Source organism: Mustela nigripes, chromosome 18 (genome assembly GCF_022355385.1).
Source record: "Mustela nigripes isolate SB6536 chromosome 18, MUSNIG.SB6536, whole genome shotgun sequence".
NCBI lineage: Eukaryota > Metazoa > Chordata > Mammalia > Carnivora > Mustelidae > Mustela > Mustela nigripes.
Window position 1 is genome coordinate 15,371,658 of NC_081574.1, and position 18,685 is coordinate 15,390,342.

Sequence of the window (18,685 nt, forward strand, 5' to 3'; positions counted from 1 at the left end):
ATGAACTCAATTGAGATGACGTGTTAAGTTCAGATACTTTTGTGTAAGTGTTTTTGTTTTTTGATTTTGTTCACCCTTTGAAGATACGATAGATGTATATTCTATATCAGAATACTGGTTGAAAACATATGCTTTGAACTTCTTACTGCCATTAAACATACCTATTACTCAGTACAAATTTTTGAGTCTTTAAAATTTCCCCTCTTTAATTTTGGTCTACTTATTGCTAAAGAGAAAACACATATGTGGAAAATAAATTGCTGCCCTTCTGTTTTAAGAGCAAGACTGAAAGTGGGCCTTTTCTTGTCATGTTTTTATCATTCCTCTGGTTGTCTTGTTTGAAGCCTCATAGTCCTCATGGATTCCAACCCTCTCCTTCAACCCCTACATCCAATCAGTGGTCAAGTTTTGCTTATTGTATTTTTGTAATCCTTCTCTCAATTATGTCCCAACCTGGATCAAGATGGCTGCTGGCTTCTCAGCTTCTGTCTTGCTTCTCCTAAAGCCTCCAGGGTCATCTCCCTAAAGCTTCCAGCCACCCAGGCCCCTTCCCCCCCACACTCTCACCGTGGCTTCGTTGAGCCCTCATTTCTTTCCACACCGGGTGTATCTTCCTCACTATTTCATTTCCAACATTTCTTTCTCTTCAAATTCTATTTTGTCTGCGTGAAGGAGAAACTTTACATCTTTAACTGAAGAAGAAGCATTCTTTTTTTTGGAAGCTCCCTAATCATTTTTCCTGTAGCATTGAGAGTTATCCCTGTTAGTTTCCTGAAATCCTTTCTGAAACAACACGGTAGAGAAATGAACTATGGACTTGGTCTTGATTATTTATCTTGTTCTCCTAAAGGTTTAATGCCCAAGGCTGGAAGATTGTGTGTACCATAATTAGGTCTTTTTGAGGCAATTCGAGGGTATAGTGAAACGGTAAATATTACAAATAAAAATATACAGGACATTTTCATTTTTATTGTCCAAACCTTCTCTGTATTTTACACTGGTTTTTCTGAATTCCTTCCTTATATTTTAGCTTCCAAGTGTCTGTTTAAGCCTTTTTCTCCCTCTCCTAGGGTGTCCCTGTTTTATCTAGGTATATCTCTTTTTTTCAAATAACTTTATAATGGAGATAAAGTTTTAAAATATTTTCTTATTTGCTTTATTGAGTCAGCAACCTTTACTTCCTCTTCCCTGAGTATTTATTTAAGTGTAAATTTTCATAGATGTGCTGGGATAAAGATGAAGGTAATATTCAATATTAATATTATGTGATTTAAAATGAGAATGATGTAAGCTGTTACCTTGCAAGCTATTTCTTGAAAAAGGCTTCCTACTTCCCTTTATCAAAATAATAACTGAGCATTGAGGGCACCATTCAGAGTGTTTTTCACAGTGCACAGAAGAGACCCCTGTACACATAGCTGGATTGGGGGTAGGAGGACATGGGGTATCGTGTACGTAAAAGAAAAGCAGGGCCATATTCTGTATGGGAAATGATGGGAAGATGGAGAAGGAGAGAAAGAATGAAAAGAGTGGGGTGTCTCTTGATTTCCTAGTGGAGGCCTCTGCTTTAAGGCTAATTAACTTCAAGAGCAATGTAGACCGATGTAGCTTACTTAGCCACATCCAAATAAGCCGGACAATGCAGCAGGGTCAGGCAGAAAGGGAGCTCTGGGATTTAGCTTTTCCAGACTGCCTTCATTCTTTACCTCATGGGGATGTAGATTTGAGAAATGAAGAATCCATGATGGTGCACACGATGGCAAGGTGAGGTGTCCCCACAGCAGAGCCTGGGTGTGTGTGCTCGCCGGGCCAGAGGCTGCAGGAAGGGCATGGCAGATGGTCAGGAGTCTGGAGCCTGCAGGGGTTAACGTGAGGCTGAGTCAGCCAGGAAGTGATCATTCCTGACCAAACCAAGGGAGATCAGATCACCCGTTACACCATCCTCAGATTTCAGCCCCGAAGGCCAGGAGATACCCAGGGGATAAAGGACACAGCCCTGGAGACCAGAAGAGGTAGAGAACATTGTGCCAAATCCCCCAGATCTTTCCCACCACCATGAGAATGTTAAGTTCTCTTTCTTCCCATTCACTTGGGAACTATCTTGGGAAGGAAGCATGGGTGAGGAGGCTGTTCTGAAAGATCAAGTATTTTTATCCTGATGAGTGATTCTTTCCTAATATGAGGCTTAAATCCTTGGACTTGCTTACATTGAAACAGGATTACACATTAGGTCTATTATATATACACTGTATAATTATATATATATTGGGTTAGTTATATATATGTACATAACACATAAATATAAGTAAATATTACATAAATTATCTATAATATGTATTTCTATTAATCGGAAGATGGGAATCTGGAAGCTAAGAAATGACATATTTTAGGCTTATTTAACTTGTGTGTAATTGAAAAATAAAGGTAACCATAATCACTAAGATATGGTCATAGTTAATATTTTTATGAATATTTTTCTAGTCTCATTTCAGCATCTATGTATTTGTGTGTTAGGTTGAACCCTATGAAGTGATGGTTATTTGACTGTTTGGCAATTTCATAGGGCCAACTTAATGCATTTATCCTTGTTATACACACGCATACACATACACCCTTCTATTTTCTAGGTACATGGACACATATGTAAAAATATATATTGTTTTTACAAAAACAGGATTGTATTGTTTTGTAACATTTTTTTCACTTAACAATGTATTGCGAATATGTTTATGGATCATTAAATATTGTTCCATGAACTCTTTTAAAATGATTACATGGCATTTCATAGTAAGAAGTGCCACAATTTACTTAACAATTATTATTGTTAGAATTTAAGCTTTTAAAAATTGATTGATTTCAAGAAATGACATGACAATGCACGCTTGCAGCTAAATATTTGAACACATTCATAATTGTTTCTGGTAAATACATATATATATGGAATATATAGAAATAACATATAAGCATATATTGAATTACACAGAATAAATATATAGAAATGACATTGCTGGGGCACCTGGTGGCTTAGTCGTTAAGCATCTGCCTTCGGCTCAGATCATGATCCCAGGGTCCTGGGATCCATCAGGCTCTCTGCTCAGCGGGGGAGTCTGCTCCTGCCCCCCACTCTCTGCCTACTTGTGATCTCTGTCTGTCAAATAAATAAAATCTTAAAAAAAAAAAAAAGAAATGACATTGCTGGTAATAGATTTATAGTATTTTGAAGTTTTTGTTATGAATTGTCAGATTGTTGTCCGAAAGGTTATCGAATATTCATTCCCACCGACACTATATGGAGATAAACTTTTGCATAGTTGCCAATTTGCTAGTTGAAAAATGGTTATTTATTTTATTTATTTTACCTATTTTATTTTTTGTTTCTAAGGTTGTTTAGTTATTCATATGCTTAGTACTTTCATGTTTTTTTGGTCTTTATCTGTTAAAAAAAAGAGTCTCTTCATGTCCTTTGTTTTGTGCTGTACTCTTCACTGGACCTATGTGGGTAGAGGCTGAGCTCACAGTCTGACCTCTCGTCCCCAGTTCCCACTCCCACTCCAGGGCAGGATTGCCAGCCTCGGAACCAGTGTTAATGAATTTCCACTCCTTTGAAATCCATATCCAGTTGCCACAGAGTCTTCTGGTCTTTTTTCTAAAATATTTTCCATAAAGATTTCATGGGTAGTGTAGAAATGAAAGAATCTTGATGATTTGGTTGATTTTCTCCATGTTACCAATGAGGATATAGGCATTTTTGATATTCCAGTAACTTCTACATGTCACAGATCATATGAGGACAGAATTTGGAGCTCTATAATGCCAGGCTCCAGCCTTCTGGTCTGGTTGCGTATCTTATCACCCCTCAGTCCTATCAGGCTTTCTGCTGCCTCTACCATAGACTAGATCTTCATGTTGGAACCATCAAAAGAACCAATGGCTGGTAGGACTTCATCTAATTTTTCTGCTCTGTTCCCTCTCTATTTCTAGTTTTATCTCCATTTTGATGTCACTTCCTTCTTTAGAACTGATTAGATTAGGATGAAAAATGACAACACCTGATTTATACAACACGACATTTTCTTTGAAAATCTTATTGGCTTCAAATGTATTTTTAGGGGCATCTGTGTGGCTCAGTTTGTTAAGTGTCTGACTCTTGATTTTGGTTCAGGTCTTGATCTTGGCTCGGGGTCATGAGATGGAGCCCTGAGTTGGGCTCTGCCCTTAGCGGGGAGTCTTCTTGGGGTTCTCTCTCCATCTATACCTCCCTCTGCTCTCCTTTCTCTCTCTCAGATAAATATTCTGATTGTCCTCTTGAAACACCCCACTTCTATAACTCGGGAGTATAGCCAAGAGGAGTATAGAACAGTAAATCCAAATGTTTGATGCCAATTAGCATCAGACAAAATGGTAGCTTCAACAGGAGAAAAGGTTATGGAAATCACCTTTATTTAGTGCCAGCTACATGCTAGATTCTGTTTTTATATTTTGTATCATTTCCTTCTCAGATAAATGCTATGTGATTTTTAAAAATTGTACCCATTTTACAAGCTAAGTGAAGTTATCGCCAGTGTAGGGCCACTTCCTTAGAAACTCAAGTGAGTCTGCATTTGAAAAATATGCTTTTCTGTTTTGTAGGATTGGTGACAGCAAAGCAAGGCATTCACTCTTTGATGCTTATTCTCTTTGTAAACTGGATTCCAGAATGATCCACAAATAACACCCATATACGGTCAAGGAGGAAGCTTAGACATGTTTGGATTGGAAGTTTACAGTGTGGCCCTTGTTGTTGCTTTAAATCTTTTCATATAGGGAAAAATGTCTCCCGAGGTAGGAAGATTACTCATGACCCCATTTAGGATATAGGTCATCTCATGTGTGCAGCATCAGTGTTGAGAAGTATGTTGTGGTTTTCAATACAGCTGTCTAGCAATTTATCTTTGATACTGAAAGAGATACCATGCCCATTAATCCATGGGCAGATGTCTGCTGAGTTTGTTTTCATATCATCTGACAGCTGACCAAAGGCATAACTGTGTGTGTTGAGGGATATTGGATGAGTGAGAGGTCTAGATGACACGAGCTTAGAGTTCATGAGCGTTTTAAGATTTCTCCAGTAGGAGACAGAAGAAGAAGAAGAGAGGATTTTAGAGGCCTTGTTGTAGGTACTTCCAGTGAATAGTATCACTCTTTTTTCTAAGGAGTAGATCAAAGATAAACTTGCTAGTTCCAACTCATATCCGTCTGCCAGTAACTATGTTTCTTTGCTAAAGGCTTAGCAGGGGAAAATGCCAATAATTCTAGGGAGAAGCCTATGCTATCAGCCACGCTGTAAGTGAGAAAATCTTAGATTTCTGGTCTGATCCAAGATGACATACACAGGTTGTGAATATCTTGATGTCTGTGTGTGCACTTTCTTCTGTTTTGAATCAGACATATTTTATTGACATCGAGTCACCAAGAGGAGTCCAGTGGCATTATCTGAAAGAGTCATTACTTGCTGTGTCAACAGCTTTGAGTGTCAACCCCCCCGGGGCCCTTAGTTGAGATGTTGGTGGCATTCAGTCAGGAATCTTCAGGCTGGAATGCCTTGCGTGCCAACTTTGTGTGGAATTTTGGTCTTGAAATCCTATTCCCTGTATCAAAGCTCATCTGCAGAAAAAAACAGTGGCATTGGCTCAAATATAGTCTAATGTCTTTGAACAATGACAATAAAAATGTGCTATTGGTTGGTATTACATTACGAACCCAATAACATCAATATTTATGCCACTGTAAATTTGAGGCCAATTTTACTTGATATGATTAAGTCATTAGAAAAGGCATACTGATTCCTTGCCATTTTGCCCAAGGGAATTTTTCTGGAATAGTATTATCTACAAATTCTTGAGCTTCTAACTCATCATGGCTTTAATACTTGTACCCTAAGGAAGAACACTGACATTTCATGATTATGCAGTTAACTTCTGATATTAATAGCTGTCAGTTCCTATCTTTTTTGTATTTTAACCCTGTCCATAAAGATATATACATATATATTTTAAAATATATGCATTTACACATTTTATAAATGTTTACATATTCTTATGTATATTTTATACACTCAGCGGCAAATAGGAGTTGATGAACTATTTCAATGTCATCCTCCATTCCTTGTGGAAGGGAGACTAGCAGACTGCTGACACTTTCTTTAAAGGCTCTTCTGAGTATGTATTTGAGATGATTTCTTGATGAAGCATCGTATCAAGAACATCTGATGCCACGATATAAGTTAAATAGCCGGGTCTTGTGGAATTAACTGCAAGCCAGAAACCTCAAAAGAGTCTGAGGGCTTGCGGTATCATCTGAAACGATCTGGGCACCCATTTATTGTTTTTGTTGTTGTTGTTGCTGTTATTTTTTGCCTCATCAGCTCACCCTTTCCGAGTTGTCCAGTTATCATTAGAAATGCGGTGTGCCCCGCTTAGGGGGTGGCTGCCATGGCAGCACCTTCGTAAAACCTAGGGACCCAGGGTTCTGAAAGGCTAACCAGAATAAACCAGAAGTCCCTGGAGCTTGCAGAGACATAAAAGGCTTTGGGTAGCTTCTCAACAGACCCCGTGCGGACAGTTCTAGCCACCAAGATGACTTCCGCAAGTTTGTTGAAATGAGGTGGTGCTTCAGTTCCTGGTCTTACATTCTCAAGATACTGCAAAATGCTGTTCAGTGACCTGTGACTCCATAAAGTATGTTCCTACTGAACCTTCTGAACTCCCTGGAGGTACTCAAGTTCTGCGTGATGTGCAGCCATGAAAAAGACAATGGAGCAAGTTCATATCAGAGACAGGGACCCCTTTCCTGTGAGGGATACTGCCCCTGACTCAGACAGAGCCCTCTGCTGGAGGGTGAGTGGATGGTGGGTTTTCTTGTCAATGCAAGTTCATGTGTCATTAACAAGGAGTAAGAAGGTATTGCTAAATTTTACCTCCTGGGGACCTAGTATTTTCTTCCTGCATTATACCACTGGCTATTTTTTGTTAAGGTGGCTCTGGGTGTGTCTGTGTGTGTGCACACGAGTGCTTGCCAGAGGAAGGGGGTCTCTTCTTTCTGTGAAGGCCTAGGCCAGAACTACTCAATAGTTATCCTTTGTTATATCTTGTTTTTATATGCACATTCCAAATTGAGGACAGGGTTAGCAGGAGGGGGAATTGCAGTCATTACCTCTGGACCGAGATGTGTGTTCTGTGTTTATTGCCCACTGAGAACTGAGGAGCACAGAAGGAGAGGTCCTCTGAGAGAAGGCCTGGATTATTTTTGTAGCACTGCTATACCCGGGTACCACAGACCAAGTGGCTTAAACAGCACTTCTGGGGGCTACAGGTCCAAGATCAAGGTGTCAGTAGGTTTCGAGTCTTCAGGAAGCCTCTCTCCTTGGCTTGTAGGTAGCTGTCCTCTCTCTGGGTCTTTACATGGTCTACTTTCTGTGCTCCTTTGTGTCTGAATCTCCCCTTAAGGTAAGAGCACCAATCATACTGGATTAGGGATCACCCACATAATCTCATTTTACCTTAATTACCTCTTTAAAGGTCCTACCTCCAAATACAGTCACGTCCTGATGTCCTGGTGGAGAGGGCTTCAGCGTATGGATTGGGGAACATAATGCAGCCATACCAAAGACTGAGCTCCTCGTTATCTAGTTAAACAGTCCCTATCACTGTAGATGCTGACCAGAGATGAGAATAGTCCCACTCTTTTATTTACTAGCAACATAGATGGGACTCTCACTGCAGATGGTGAGAATGAGCAGAGCAGCACAACTGGAGGCCCCAAGTGAAGCCTCCAGAGATAGTGCGTCCAGGTTCCCACTCAGAGCCCAGGCTAGCCTTGTCATGAGCTCCCTGTGGTCTGCACGTCTTCTGGAAGGAGGTGGAGTCTCTCTTCCCCAACCAGGAGACCTATGAACAGCTTATTAATAACTGAAGTTCTCTCACCTCTTGACAAAACTACACTGTCTGTGGGATCCCCTGTAGGAGAGGACGTCCTCTGTTCCCAATGGGCTCAAGCGGCAGAGCAAATGCTCTCACCGATGAATGTTTCTGTCAGCATTTCTTTGATTCGCACCTCATCAAATCTCACCTGTTGTCTTACTCCATATGTACTTTCTTTTTTAAAAAAATTTTTAAAGATTTTATTTATCAACTTGTCAGAGAGAGAGCATGAGGGAGAGCACAAGCAGGGGGAGGGGCAGAGGGAGAACCTGACTCCCCGCTGAGCAAGGATCCCAATGTGGGACTCGATTCGAGGACGGTGGAATCAGGACCTGAGCCGAAGGCAGCCACTTAACCGACTGAGCCACCCAGGCCCCCCCCCCCCATACATACTTTCATATGTATTTTGTTCTTACTTCCAAAATTTGGGAGGAGGGACTGCTTTCTCCCAAAGGATCTGTATTGCCAGATGTAGGGAAAATACAGAGACAATTCAAATACATGTGCACTTTGCTAACCCCCAGGATGGTTTGGAGGCTGTATCCCAGCGATCTGAAGTTCACATATATCTGAATGTAATATCTCTCTTCCTATAGCCACTCCTTAGCTATAAAAATGCATAAAGCATGTGATGGCTTATGGTAGGGAGATAATAAATATTATTTTCCTCTCCCTCTTCCTCTTTTCTTTCCTTTTTGTAGTAATTTCTCAGATTGTGACCAGTTTTCTAGCTCAGTGGTAGTTCTATAATCCTTGCCTCTTGGTTTTGAATTAATTGCATGTTCATAAATCCTGGGGATTGACTTTGACTTTTCCTTACTCTTTTTATAAACTTTGGTCATGTCCAATTGACTTGAAAACCTGATTTCTATTTTTTTTTCCAAATATTAACATTAAGTGCAGGTTATAAAATAGTATTTACATTCAAATATGATCCCACTTCTGCCTACATACTAGATACTACACACACACCAATACGCATGTGCAGAAAACGATCTGGAGGGATATATTTCAAACATAATCTTTTTTAAAAAATGATTTTAAAGATTTTAATTTATTTATTTGTGTGTGTGTGAGAGAGAGAGAAAGCACAAGAAAGGGGAGGGGCAGAGGGAGAAGCAGGCTCCCTCCTGAGCATGGAGTCCGATGCGGTGCTCGATCCCAAGACCCTGGGCTCATGACCCGAGCCAAAGGCAGATGCTTAACTGACTGATCCCCCCAAAGTATAATCTTTACCCTAAATGGACCTGTTAGTAATTCTTTGTTTCTTCTTTTTATTTGTATTTTCTAGTTTTTTCTATAGTTTGTCTGTTGCCTAAAGGAAATAGTGCTTTAAGAAGCACTATTAAGAAGTGCTTTAAGCTTTCTCAAGCTTCTTGTAGAATCAGTGCAAGATTTGACACTTGTCTACTGGTGGTGGTCATGGCAGCAGGAGTTTTGTTTGAAATGGCACTTATTTTTAGAAGACACAGGGACTCCAACTGAGTCACCCATCGTATTTTAGGGGAAAGGATGAAACAAGACACCCCAAAAGAACAGGTGAAGATTTGCTAGGCAGATTTCTGTCTTGTACTGCAAGTTTTTTGGGTCAAGATATATGTATGTGGATGAGCTCAGATGGAATTTTCCTGAGCCGAGTGGCTGAATTTAGCAGTGAGCTAAGGCTTAGCAAGTCATCCAGTGGAGAATGGCTAGTGTACCCTGGGACTTGGGCTATTGAAAAGACGTCCAGTAAGCACACTGTGTTCCTAGAGCATGCCGGGTTTATCTGTCTCCAAGCGGCTCAACAATACCAAGCCCTTCCCAGAACTCCACCTGCCGTGCAGCCAGCTTCCAAGCAGTCGCCTCTAGGGCCGTAATGAATCACAAGGCATGGACAGGCTTGTGCTCAATTAAAGCATGTTGGTAATCAAAGTTACATCCTCTCTGGTCACTGTGTGCTTTTAGAAACCAAAGTTAGCTTTCCTCCGGGAAACACTGGCACACTAGACCGAGCACATACCTGTCCCTTGTCGTCCTGTGCACCACGAGGGCCTGTTATGGATCACTGGCTGCTCATGATGGAAGAGTTGGTGAGAATGGTGAGGACGAAGGATGTAGCTGTTTAACTATGGGTGCACGGTTTGATCAACAGGATATTTAGCCCCATGTTTGGATGATCTAGAAGAAAGAGCACAGGCTCGGGAGATAGATAAGCCAGATTCTGAATTTAATGTCCATCCCGTATTTTGTATCAACTTTTTGGAGCCTCAACTTCCTCACCTATAAAATGGGCCCAAAGCAGATGTCCTTTTAGATTTGTCTGAGGAGAAGTAGAACACATGTAAGTTACCGCTTGGTAATACAGCCCATGTTCAACACTCCTTTCCCTCTGGTCAGTTTTCATGTTTGTTGCTGGCAATTGGCATAGACCAGGGGTTCACAGGGTTTTTCTGTACAGAGATAGTATATATTTAGGTTTTGTGGGGCACGAGGCAGAATGGAAGATATTATGCACATACTCACATAACAAAAAAGAGCAAATTTTTACCAATTAATTGATGAGATTCAAAATATAACAGTATCAGGGGGCGCCTGGGTGGCTCAGTGGTTTAAGCCGCTGCCTTCGGCTCAGGTCATGATCTCAGGGTCCTGGGATCAGGTCCCGCATCGGGCTCTCTGCTCGGCGGAGAGCCTGCTTCCCTCTCTCTCTCTCTGCCTGTCTCTCCATCTACTTGTGATTTCTCTCTGTCAAAATATAACAGTATCAGAATAAAATTTTTATAATATAGATCTACCAGTGAAAAAGAGAAAGGAATTCTTTTTCTGGGGAGACAACATCTCACTTAATTGGGGTTCAAAATTAGTGTTCCCTACCACCAAATAGATAGCCAATGTATATCTGTACAAACAATGGGAATAACCATGGTTATTCCTAATTTGCAAGCCATAAAAAAAGAGGTAGCAAGCTGAATTTGGTCCACAGGACTTAGGTTGCCAATCCCTGGTGTAGACCATTCATTCATAATACCAGTCTCTGCTTGTACTCTGACCTAGTCATTCATGATGAGGAAATAATTTGAAACCATAATGATACATAAACAATGGTTAGAAGGCTACAGTCCGGAAAGGAGAATGAAATGATTAAATCTTTAAATAAACAGGCTTTTGGAAGCTGACAGAGTACTTAGTCTTTTTGATTGAGTGATTCTTTAAAGAATATCTCCTTTTGTGGCTAAAATCTGGAAAACAGTAGGAAGAAATGCTCAGACCACACAAAGTGACCACCTACACAGAGAGATCAAGCAGAGAAAGTTCATGGAAACAGTTACTCAAACAGGTTCTTTTCGCTTTCTGTCAAATAAGAAATGGACATATATATGCTAGCTTTTAGTGAGAGTGTAGTTACCGGATGGATTAAAATTTGGCCTATCATACGGGAGGGTCCCTTGCTGCTACTCTTCCACTGACCTAGGCTAGTTAATGCTCAGATGTGAGCCACAGCAGATAAAGGCAGAGAAGCAGACAGTGTTTTCCATGGCCTGGCCATGTGGGGTTCACAACAAGAGATCCTACTTCACCTACTGGGGGGACTTCTGTAGCCTAAATGAGATGCCAGAAGTAATTTGGGGTGTATGTTGATGAGTGTGTATTGGCATAAAATCGAGTAAGATATGTTACTGAGGATCAAATGACTCTAAAGCAAACAATAGTTCAATATTCCATCCAGAATGCTGACATCCACAATGAGAAAGCCTGGCAGGAGGGTCACACAGTGGCTGCTGCTGCTCCGGACCTCACAGCAGTACTTGCATGGCTGTGACAGAAGTCTCGGCGAACCGCAAAGGTGGAGAGGAGTTTCTGACCTCAGGGCTTTGGTAAAGCTGCCGTGGTATCTCAGCAGATTTTACAGAGAAGCACAAAGTATTAATTCTCAAGTAAAAGAGGAAATCTAGATTTTGATGCATGTGCCTTTAAAATCCCAGATTTATATTTTTAGAATGCTGATCATTTGGCAAGAGATGCACTGGAGGAGAGCAACAGGGTACCTGAGTACACACAGACAAACATTCTGATCTTATCGGATTCTGATTCACCTAGTTAAATGACCCACAAATGCTCTGATGGAAACATGAGCAAAAGAATATTCTGGAGCATATTCTTCACACAAAGGGAACACATTTTAGTGAAAAGCTAATATACAGTGGAAATTTTCCATTGAAATAGAAGAGATGAAGGTGGGCATCAAGGAGAAGCAATGTGACAAAAACACTTCTGAGAACTGAATCGCCAACAGAGAAATGTACGGGTTTCTGAATATGTGACACAAAGATGTGGGGGGGAGGCGAACACAGGGAGCCACAAGCGTCCAAGGTCTGTTACAAAGGATCCAAGTATGATAAAGAAGATGTGAGGGTGTGTGTGTGTGTGTGTGTGTGTGTGTATGTGTATGTGTGTGTGTGTGTATACACAATCTATCTATCTATATATTTATATATAATCTATTTATAGATATAGATATAATTTATCTATCTATCTATATATTTATATATCGATAGATATCTATCTATATGACATATTTACAGAACAATATAATGGAATTATATATAATGGAATGGAATATATTTATGTAAGTATGTAGTGGAATATAAAAAATATATAATGGAGGGGCGCCTGGATGGCTCAGTTGGTTAAGCAGCTGCCTTCAGCTCAGGTCATGATCCCAGCATCCTGGGATTGAGTCCCACGTGGGGCTCCTTGCTTGGCAGGGAGCCTGCTTCTCCCTCTGCCTCTGCCTGCCACTCTGTCTGCCTGTGCTCGCTCTCGCTCCTGTCTGACAAATAAATAAATAAAATCTTAAAAAAAAATTATATATATATATATATATATATATATATATATATATATATATATATATAATGGAATATTACTCAGCCATCAAAAGGATGAAATCTAGCCACTTGCAATGACATGGATGGAACTAGAGGGTAATAAGCTAAGTGAAAAAAGTCAGCCAGAGAAAGACAAATAACATATGTTTCACTCATATGTGGAGTTTAAGAAAGAAAACAGATGAACACAGGGGAAGGGAAGGAAAAATAAAATATGACAAAAACAGAGAGGGAGGCAAGCCATAAGAGACTCTTAACTCTAGCCAATAAACTGAGGGTTGATGGAGGGGAGGGGTGGTGGGGGTATGGGGTGCCTGGGTGATGGATATTAAGGAGGGCACGGGGTGTTACAGGCAAATGCTGAATAACTAAATTCTACCCCTGAAACTAATTATGTACCATGTGTTAACTAAATTAAATTTAAATAAATTTTTTTTAAAAGAAAAAAGGACCCAAGTAGGAAAGCTAGTTATTTGCTATTTGTGTGAGAGTAAAGCACATAATTTAAAATTCCCTGAAAGCTTATGGGTCTTACGAGAGACTGCCATGCCAGTGGTGATAAAGGTTTTTAGGGCAGGAATTTTTAAAAATTTAAGGTGATTGAATTGAGACAGTGCTTATAACTTCTTGCAAGTAACTTCTTCTTAGAAAACATAGCTGTTTTTGAGGCATAAATATTATGTGTTGTTTTAGCTGAGTAGTAATTTTCAGTCCGAGAGTATTCAGCAAACAAGTCTTAGTGGCATGTTTAAAGAACATTTCTTCTCTGAGATGATGCATATACCTCTTTTTTCCATTTGTGTATCTAGAGAACATAGAACAAATGCATTTTCTCTTGGTGTGTCAAAGAAATTGAGGTAAACTACACAATTTTCTTAAGGATAAATGTCGAAAAGAAAAACTGAAGTATACTTCCAAGCAAAATTTATTAGGTGTCTATTCAAGAAAAACACAATGACCTTCGCTTGTAAGAATTCAAAGTCAATTACCTGAAAGCCAGGTATGAACATTTTTTTTTCTTTTAAAATCAGATACAGAGAGTAGAAACAGTAATTTTTCTTAAATATGACAGGCAACAGATATTGAAATCTTTTCTCATAAATGGCATCAAGGATAATTACTCATTTATCAGCAAAGCTGCATGCACTTGACTTAATTTCAAACCCAAAGCCTTTAAGATATAAAGCTGATTGCAAACTTGACAGTTATCAAGGTAGGCTACTCGAAGATGTTTCTTTACCTTCTAACGAATGAAACTCCTCTGTAATCAGTACATTTCAGTTTGGCTGCTAAGATCTTTTAAGTTCATAAACGTTTGCATAAATTCTATCTTACAGAATTGCACAATCAAGGCGTGCTTGTGATCTGCGGGATATGTGAAGGATAATCTGTTGGAAAGTGTTTTAGCTTAGTTTAAAGTGAAAGAGAAAGACCAAATTAGGAAATTTCCGTTTTTCTCGACAACTAAATAGTCTGTACAAAAAAAGGAGCAAACGTATGTACAAAATTCTGGAGTCTACGTACATTGTGAAAAGATCAATCACTGTCCACAGAAGAAATGCCATAAAAAGTTTAATCTATAAGGTGCTCAAGATCCAGATATGAATAGTTCTTATGCAAAGTCATAAGAAATACAAAGCTAGTTCTCAAGGTATGTGTAGTTCAGGCACTGTTAGCCACGTTAAATCTTTCAGGTTCCAGAGCCAATTTGTGAATTTCTACTTCAGGGCAGAAAACATAACCTGAAGGATTTAACATTGCTTCCGAAAGTGCCTCATGGATTCCAAGGAAATATTTCACACACACCAGGAAAATCAGGCTCAACATATTCCTGTCCTCAAATGTTGCCAGGATTCTGAGTTCCGTAGAAGAAAAATAACTATCGTAGTAAAAATAATTGTATTGATCATAATCCTTGCTAAAACCAGCCATAATACTTGTGATGCTTCTGAAGTACTCTATTTCTATAAAATAACGTGTGGGATTCCTTTACATTTCCATAAAATGTACAACACACCATATGGATTGTCTGTTCTCGTACAATCTCAAATGTATATGTGTGCACACAGTGAAAACTTACCTATGAATATTGCTTACAGATACTTTCAAGTGTCTACGTTAGAATAATTCTTTGCACCTCTCACTAACACTGCTTTTATTAAAATTTTACCAGATAAATAAAACACTAAGAGCTCATTGTTCATGATGCTGATTATTACATTTTAATATAAAATAGCAATGCAACTTTACAACACAATAGGTTTTTGTTTTTTGTTGGTTTTTTTTTTTTTTTTTTTTTTTTTTGTAGTCTAGCTAAACCTCTTATAGTCTCATGATTATTACCAAAGGCTCTTATTCACTTAACGGTTTGCACTTCTAAAAAGTACAGAAAAAAAACTGCAGGAAAAGACTCCTATTTGAAAACTCACATTCAATCAATACAATCACACTCATCCGAATTAACTTTCCTACGCTTGCTTTAGGTTTTGTAATCACTGTGCGTATTACAATATGTAAGTGCAGGCAAACAATAGCCGAAGGACAGTTTTTCATGTCGTGTAAACCAGGACACTAGGCAAACTCGTGAAAGGAAAATACACTGCCAAGCTAAGAATGTGAAAACACAAACCACAGCATTTAGGAATAAACAATCTCTGGTTGCCTGAGGGGAGAAAGCCTTTCAAAGTGGACTAGAGAGATTCTTCAGATATTATTTCCTTTTTTTTTTTTTTTTTTGCCTCAAATACTTCTCCCTTTCTAACTCTAACCATCTTCTCTCTGATCTCGCATAGCGACTTTTCCAAGTTTAGAGCAGAAATCAGGACTACGCACGTTCACGCAGAAGCAAGCCCCCAGCCTCCCCAGGGCTGGGCAGCGGCAGTCCCTTTGCTGGTGGTTTGGTGGCAGGTAGAGGTGGGGAGGGCTGGGGGACTTCTAGAGGAGACCAGAAGGCAGGACAGTGGGGGCAGGGGGTGAGGGGGCTCTTTCAGGCAAGGGTCTGCAGATGTGGTGCTGAAGTGGGACTTGCAATGTAGGGAGACAGCGATTCACAGCCTCTTGACATAGTTTCCGGGAAAAGTACCAAAGAATTTGGTTCTTCTTGAGGTTCCTGAAAATAGAAGCAATAAATGGAATGAATAACGATGAAATATCGGTTTATAGATGTGGGCTAGAACACTTTTCCCTTACAAGCTGTCATGAAGCAAGCCAGCCTTGCAGGCTTTGGAAAAGAAGGCGCTCCCTCGAACACGGCAGAAAGACAAAGGGAGCAGTTTCATCTGAACTGCCTGATGCCTTCATGGTTTCTCCAGCTGGAAGGCGGCCCTCCCACCCACACCCAGGTTAGACAGAGACGCTCAGCCTCTCAGCCGGAAGCGGAAGACCACGCTGCGAGGAGGTGGGTTTTAATGTCATGCCATTAAGTGAGACTGATGCTCCAAGGCCAAGGACGCCAGACAAGAGGGAGGAGTGGCACACTCGCGGGAGGACGTCGAGGCTGGCCGTGTGACAGGATGGCCCAGCAGCAAGGCTGTGTAGGGGGAGCTGGGAGTCTGACACTCTCTTCAACAGGGTGTAACATTAATGGCATTACGGGGGACACTGTCACCCTCCAGTTTTATTAGGTCATGGGAGATCACGCGGGACGGGAGAGTTCTATGAACAGAAGCAGAGGCTTGTGGCTGCGGATGTGACCTCCGTACTTTCATCGTTTTCCTCATGGCTGGCCTGTCTATGGAAAGCTCTCTTTCCTTCATCTTGTCTTCTCTTGTCCTCCTGTGCCTATATTTCATTGTTCCCTCTTTCCTGTGCACCCCATTATATGATCTTGTCTACAAATAGTTTCTCAGAAGAGCTCTACTCTTATTTTTTTTTAAGCTTTATTTTTTTGAGAGAGAGAAAGAGAGTGTGTGTGCATTAGAGGGGGAGGGGCCGAGAGAGGGAGAGAGAGACTCCACAAGCAGACTCCCGCTGAGCAGGGAGCCTGATGTGGGTCTTGATCTCATGACCCTGACATCATGATCTGAGCCGAAATCAAGTCAGCCACTCAACCAACTGAGCCACCCAGTACCCCCTATTCTTCTTTTAGGAAGGTAAGAACGTCTCTCAACTTCGACCAAAAATTAAAATGAAGATGAATCATTGAACTTTCAGGGTTATTTAACACCAGACTTAGTAAGTAGACGAATTGCGGACTTCATCTTGTTTTCTCCAATTAGATCCCCACTGCTGACACCTAACATTGTCCACCAAAGAGGGTGTTAGTATTTCTCATCTAGGAAACACTGTTGTTATGGTTCTGAGATCTCAGGCTTTCCTGGTTGGTGCTATCCAAAGCGACTTTCTTCTCTCAGTTGAACTGAAAGTAAAACTAGCAGAAAATCACATATACCAGAAAACCGTATTACAAATGCAATGCAGGGCAATTGGCTAAGCGTCCGATTCTTGATCTCAGCTCAGGTCTTGATCTCGGGGTTGTGAGTTCAAGCCTCACATTGGGATCCATGCTGGGTGTGGAACCTACTTCAAAAAATGCGATGCAGTGTTGCCTTGGGATTATACGGTGCATATGTAATGCGTGAAGGGCCAGAGGCATCACGAAAGCAAAGGACGGTTGACTATCACAAATGACAAACACGAGCAAATTATAAAATGGCCCAAGGCATCTGAAAGGCAGTGTCCACCTACCCACAAACCATCCATCGTCACACTTCTCCATCACATCAATGACGTCACTTTCTCTGAGCTCCAGCTCATCTTCATTCCTAGGAGTATAGTTATACAGAGCCTGAAACCTTAAACAGGACAAATGGATGTGTTTAAAGACAAATCTTTACACCTTTGGGAAACTTCAGAAGATTGTACATAGTCATTTTACTTTTAACATCTCTATCCTTATTAATACGTGAAACTTGATAGTGTAAGTCTTTGGTAAGCATGTAATGTAAATAGAAATATTTGGGCTTTCATGGGGTTTAGATCACTCTGATAGCATTTTAAAACTACAAGGAGGAATAACTGTGGAAGGTCGTAATACCCACAAGTTGGATTAAAACATTTTGACACTTATAAATCAGACCTGCATTCCAGTTGCCTATGATAGGAACCATGAGGGCATTAAATAATAGCACAGAATATAAAAGAAGCGATGTGTACATTATTCAGGGATGTAACGAGAAGGGATTATTGTTTTAGTTGGCCATAATCAAAAGCAAATAATTGCAACTTCCAAGTTGAATTTTCAATGGTTCTAAATGGAGACGTACAAACTATTTCAGACATGTCTTCTAAATCTCTATGTGGGGATCCCTGTAAAAGAGAAAGGTTTTTTTTTTTTTTTCACCAATAGGAATTCCTTAAAGCAGTTTAGTTTCATAGTTTGAATCAGTGTTTGTGAGGATTTACAATTTGAAAATCTGATGTAATTCAGATTTTCAGTCAAGCAGATGAATTATACGCTCAGTGATGACTGAGTCAATAGCAAACAGTAGATTATGTATATAAGTTTCTTTTTTAAATGGGTCCTGGAGAAATTGTGTTTGATGTGGAAACTCTCCCTGGAAATAATTTTACATGAAAAGGAATTACTGATAGAATGCTACCACTTTCGTTTCTCTGCGTGAATTCGTCGAGAGCCTTTATTTTGGGGACACTGATCAGTAAAATGGAATTTGTGTTAACAAAATAGTATGTATTTTAATGCATATTAATGGAAACTGACATTTTGGAAAGTAAAAACACAAATTCTAGCAGCTGTGCATCTCAGGAAGCATTGGATATGCAGGTACATGAAAACTTCATATTACCACTAAAATATTACCAGTATCATGAGGGGGATTTAAAAAAAAAATCAGTGAA

General features: G+C 40.1%; 2 protein-coding genes across 19 annotated transcripts in view; one reads left to right on the forward strand and one right to left on the reverse strand.

The window, feature by feature from the left end:
* The window catches only part of CFAP96 (cilia and flagella associated protein 96), a 164,503-nt gene that overhangs the window by 122,739 nt on the left and 23,079 nt on the right, over positions 1-18,685 (forward strand). The gene's annotated exons all lie outside the window — the stretch shown is intronic.
* The window catches only part of SORBS2 (sorbin and SH3 domain containing 2), a 208,996-nt gene continuing 204,047 nt past the window's right edge, over positions 13,737-18,685 (reverse strand). For all 18 annotated transcript variants that reach the window (XM_059384281.1, XM_059384266.1, XM_059384263.1 and 15 more), the window contains 2 exons: positions 17,516-17,622; positions 13,737-15,938 (listed from right to left, as the gene is read on the reverse strand). In XM_059384281.1, the coding sequence (XP_059240264.1) occupies positions 15,877-15,938; positions 17,516-17,622 (169 nt within the window). In that variant the 3' untranslated portion in view covers positions 13,737-15,876. The remainder of the gene's footprint in view (positions 15,939-17,515; positions 17,623-18,685) is intronic.